At 56.4% G+C, this 4,716-nt stretch overlaps 1 protein-coding gene across 1 annotated transcript in view; it reads right to left on the minus strand.

The window, feature by feature from the left end:
- Positions 1 to 2,412: 2,412 nt before the first annotated feature.
- Positions 2,413 to 4,716, minus strand: part of LOC103261323 (lateral signaling target protein 2 homolog) — a 24,081-nt gene continuing 21,777 nt past the window's right edge. Inside the window, exons 5-6 of the mRNA XM_008058961.2 lie at positions 4,566 to 4,655; positions 2,413 to 2,638 (exon numbers count right to left, since the gene is read on the minus strand). Coding sequence (XP_008057152.1) covers positions 2,608 to 2,638; positions 4,566 to 4,655 — 121 coding nt within the window. The 3' untranslated portion in view covers positions 2,413 to 2,607. The remainder of the gene's footprint in view (positions 2,639 to 4,565; positions 4,656 to 4,716) is intronic.

The raw sequence follows: 4,716 nt of genomic DNA on the forward strand, positions 1-4,716 counted from the left end.
CAGCCTGTTTTTGCACAGGTAGACGAGGGCCACTAAGAAGGACTCACTACCATTCCAAGGGTCATGTGGTTGGCAGCTCCTGGGAGTGTTCAGGTGGCCGGAATGGATGTGGATAGAGAGTAGGAGAGGCAGGAGGGAGAGAGCGGAGGAGCCAAGATGAGGAGGGGTGGGGCCTCAGAAACAGATCCAGTCCGGGAAGTGTCCAAGCAGGGCTGCCCGCATAGACCAAGCCAGACCAGGCGAGGGGGCACCCCAGGGCTGGGTGGGTTCTGGGCCAGTACCAGTGACCAGATCCATCCTGACAGGGACTGGGAGATGACTGCTAGGTCTAGAGGATTTATTTCATTTCTTCCTTTAAAGGAACTGTTTAAAGATAAGTCCCTAAAAGTAAAACCAGTTTGTTGAAGAGTCTGAACCTCATGGAGACTCACTCTCGCCAGGAGACCTATCCCCACCAGCAGCAGGGACTGGATGAGGGTCTCAGGGAGGGACCAGGCCAAGGGCACAAGGCAAGCAGGGTCACTTCCCCCATGATTCAGAGCAAGTCCCTATGAGGCTCACTCCCTGCTTCTGTGTTTACCACAGGTCCAACAGGCCACAGCTACCCTCAACAGAGGACAGGGCCCCAGCCCGCCTTCCCACTGTCCCCACCCAACTAACCTGTCAGGCCTCAGTTTACCACTACCTCCATCCTGAACAGGCCTTCTCTGCAGCCACAGAACTAGAATTTTCGACTTTCTCCTGTCACAAGGTGAAGAGCAAACTCTGGTCCATGGGCTAGGCTTGGTTCTGCCTCTGGGAGTCCCTAGGGAGGGAGCCCCTAGGGAGGAGGCCCGGGCCTGGCACAGCTCAGGCTTGGTACATGTGGTATCTTTGTTCTGCAGCACTACGTACTGGGCAGCACAGAGACACTCTGCCCTCAGCTACAGCCACCCTTCACAGTTCCCCCACCACCTCTCTGCTCTGAGTGTTCTCTGGGTGTCACCTAGGGGTCCCGGGAAACCCACATCACAAAGACACAATCCTGGGAGAGGGTGGGCCCAGGAACGCAGGCTGCCAGGTCTTCACTTCCACAAAAGTCCCTGTGAGTCACCCTGTCCTTCTCCAGCCCTGCCTGCCACAGCCCCTCTGACATGCTGTCACTGCCCCAAGGGTCCCCACCTCACAGCCTTCTGCCTGCCTGGCTTCCTCCCACCCCTGTTTAGAATTTGTGCTCCAGGCCAGCTCCCCAGGGAGCCTCTCTCTCCGGCCTTCAGCTCCTGTCCATGCCAGGAGTTCCCTGCACTGTGCACTCTCAGAATCTAGAATAGCCTATAGCAACTGCTGGTGTGCCCACCTGTCCACTCTCTCAGGTGCATCACAGTATCCCTGGGACAAGCATAGGGCCAGGTATACAGTAGTTACTCAATACATGCTTGCCAGTAAATACAGGAAGGAGCGAGTCCTGAGCCACACCCTGTGTCCTCTGTCTGATCCAGAGTGACTGCTCTGGAAAATGAAGAAGGAGAGTAGAAGCTACAGTAGCATGGGGTTATGGGTCCTGCAGGGCTTCTAAGCATCCCTGGCGTGGCCTTGGAAACAGTGTGTAGCTCAGCACCTGCCCCTACTGCTCATACCTGGAGGGTTGCACCTCACTATCCTCAGATCCACAGCCCAAGTCTGAGTTAGAGACCTGCTTCTGGGGCCCGACTGCTGGCCATAGTGTGGCCACTCCCCTGGACAAACTTGTTTTCCAGACACTGGGCTTTGGGCTTACTGCTCCCCCTTCCTCCTTCCTATACTCCAAGCCTCCTCCATCTCCTGGGGGTCCCCTCAGCTCCCTTTCCAGGTTCCCCTTCACCCTGAGCCTGAGGAAACCCCTGGGACAAAGCCCCTTCCCACAGGGCCCTGGTCCCACTCTTCTTCCAGGATGAAGGCTCCTGGGAAGCTGTGAACCCAGACAGGACAGAAGGAGGAGCAAAGGCTCAGCCACCAGTGAGTGAACCCAGATCAGCAAACAGCACAAATAATTCTGGCCAAGGGAGGGGGCTGCTGTCCCATGGCCGCCTGTGCCTGAGCAAGCACGGCAGCAGACTCAGTGTGAAAGTCCAGAAACACAGCATGCCTGGGAGTGCTAACCTGGGCGGGGCGGGGGTGGGGGGGATTCAACACAGGCTGAACGTCCCCATGTGCCCCATATCGCCTGTGCACCCCATGCCCCCTGTGTTCCCAGCATTCCCTGTGTACCCCACGTTCCCTGCAAACCCCACGCTGGGGCTTTCAGAGGAAATTTGCTGGGAGCCCACTAGCAAGTCCACATGAGGTAAGTGGATACATGGCTATGCATCAGAGCTCACGGAGAATTTTTTTGCCCTCTTTTATTTTCAAACTGTGGGGTACAATTCAGGGTTAGGTATACAAATATTCGTTGTGCCAGTACACAGAGAATTTTTAAAAGAACAGGGTCCTCTGTGTTTCCCGAAGGCATCCAAACTTCAGAGCTGCCAGTGCCTTGGGACAAAGGGGACTCCACTCCCACTGGCAAAAGAAAGGCTCCGACTCAAGGAGGTTTGCTGTTCTGCTCTTTAAACAAAGAAGAGTAAGGACCCCAAAAGGTCATTGTTTTCTTCAAAATGATTTTGGCCACAGAGACCTGTGCCTAGAAAGAAAAGAATGCAACCAAATCCTGCGGCCTATTCAAGGTGGTATTCTGTGTTGGGGGTGGTATCCCCACCATCAGGACACCTGGGGAAATGTCACTGGCCACTGGGGACATTCCGCCCTCCAACTCCTTCATCTTCTGGCAAAGGGAAATTCCCAAATTCCAGTGATTAAGAGGATTTTAAAGTATCCCCTCTGGTGCGATATGACTCGGGCCTGCTTTTTCTGGTTTGCTGACTTTGTAAAAGAAGAAAGCCGGGCTCGGCTCGGTGGCTCAGCCTGTAATCCTGCGCCTTGGGAGGCTGAGGTGAGTGGATTGCCTGAGCCCGCGGGTTCGCGACCCGCCTGGGCAACTTGGCGAGACCTCATCTCTACAGAAAATCAAAAAATCAGCTGGGCGTGGTAGTGCGTGACTGTAGTTCCAGCTACTTGGAAGGCTGAGGCGGAAGGATCGCCAGAGCCCAGCAGATCAAGGCTGTGGTGGCCGGGAGCACGCCACTGCACTCCAGTCTGGGCGACAGAGTGAGACTCCAACTCAAAAAAAAAAAAAAGAAGAAGAAAACGGTAAGAAAATTGGGAAGACAATACAAGGAGCAAGGCCAGGGCACTGAGCTGTCAGGGGGGCTCTGGGAAAGCCCCCAGGCCCAGCAGCATCCGGAGACCACCCCAGAGATTCAAGGAGGCAGCTCTGAGGACACAGGTGAGCACAGGGCCTGGCCCAGAGCAGGGTCCGGATTGGCCTCAGTGCCCCGGCCCATTCACTCTCCAACTTCTGCACATGGTGCTTGGCTTATATCCTGGGTTGAGGACGCACCCCTCTCCTCTGTAGGCCTAGGCAGCTGGCCTCTTCTACTGCACTGCCACCACTCTCCCCCTCCCCCCCAACTTCCACCTCTCCATCTCCATTTCCCACAGGAGAGGGCTGTGCTTGCCTAAGCACACTGCTGCATATGCTTCTGGCCTGGGACCCCTTTGGGGCTCTCAATGGGGCCTCTCTGTGGCCTGAGCCTGGGCCAGTGCTGGCCTCCGTGCCCACCCCACACTCCCTCTGATGCTTCACTGATGTCCATGTCTCCAACAGGCATCCGTCCCGAGGACTCTCCATCTCCCACACCTGCAGGCCTGCTGCCCACCGGGCCACCTCCCTGGCTGCAAGCCCAGCAGGCCCCTCTCTGGAGCTCTCTGTGGCCCATCTACACCTCCTTCTCCCCCATGATCACCCACCCAGCAGGAGGGAAGAGGAGTCTGTCTAGAGTCAGGGTGTCTGAGCAGCAGAGGACCAAGCCCTAGGACGTCCGGGCTCTGACCTTGGCCCCATGAAGCTCAGGAATGTTCAGCGAGTGACCCAGCACTTTTTGCTTGGGGTACTTAAGACCTAAACTTCCATGTGTTGCCTTTACATCTGGGAGCCCCTTCTTGAGCTCCTTGCTCTCCCAGATATGCCTCTGCCTGGCAGGAAAGGCTCTACTGTCAGCCAGACTTGCTGCCCCTGACAGGTCTTCAACTGAACGGGCTTCACTTCCCTGCCAGTCCTCAAATTATTCAAACAAACCAATCATATCCGCCGGGGAGAACCAGAGGGCATCTCACCCTCTTATTACTGCAAAGCCTGGCTCCCATATCCCTCAGTGGTCACTCTGTTCCTGAGTGCAGCCCCCAAGTAGCCCTGCATGGTCCCCGCGGCTGCCGTCATCTCACCTGTCCAGTGGTGGGCATCAGGTCTGTGGTCACCTTACACTATTTGGAGTGGAAGATCACTCCTCACCTGAGGACTGACATTCGGACTGCCTGGTGACTGATCTGGGGCAGCTCAGCAGGTGGAAGTCCCATGCGCCCACATCAGCAGAAGGGGCCTGGCACCATCAGACGTGACAGTCCTACCAGGCTTCTGCAAAATGATTCTCCCAGGCAGGAGGCACACTCACCACACGATGGCTAGCCTCGGGATGGTGAACATAAGGGCCGGCTCATAGTCATCAATCATGTCCTGGGTCAGGTACCCGAAGTCCAGGGCCCTGTCCAAGGAAGAGGGAGAGTGAGCAGGATGAGGGCGAGGGGGAGGGGAGGGGGAGGGGG

This window comes from Carlito syrichta, unplaced genomic scaffold (genome assembly GCF_000164805.1).
Source record: "Carlito syrichta isolate Samal-C Ts95f unplaced genomic scaffold, Tarsius_syrichta-2.0.1 Scaffold90626, whole genome shotgun sequence".
Taxonomy (NCBI): Eukaryota; Metazoa; Chordata; class Mammalia; order Primates; family Tarsiidae; genus Carlito; species Carlito syrichta.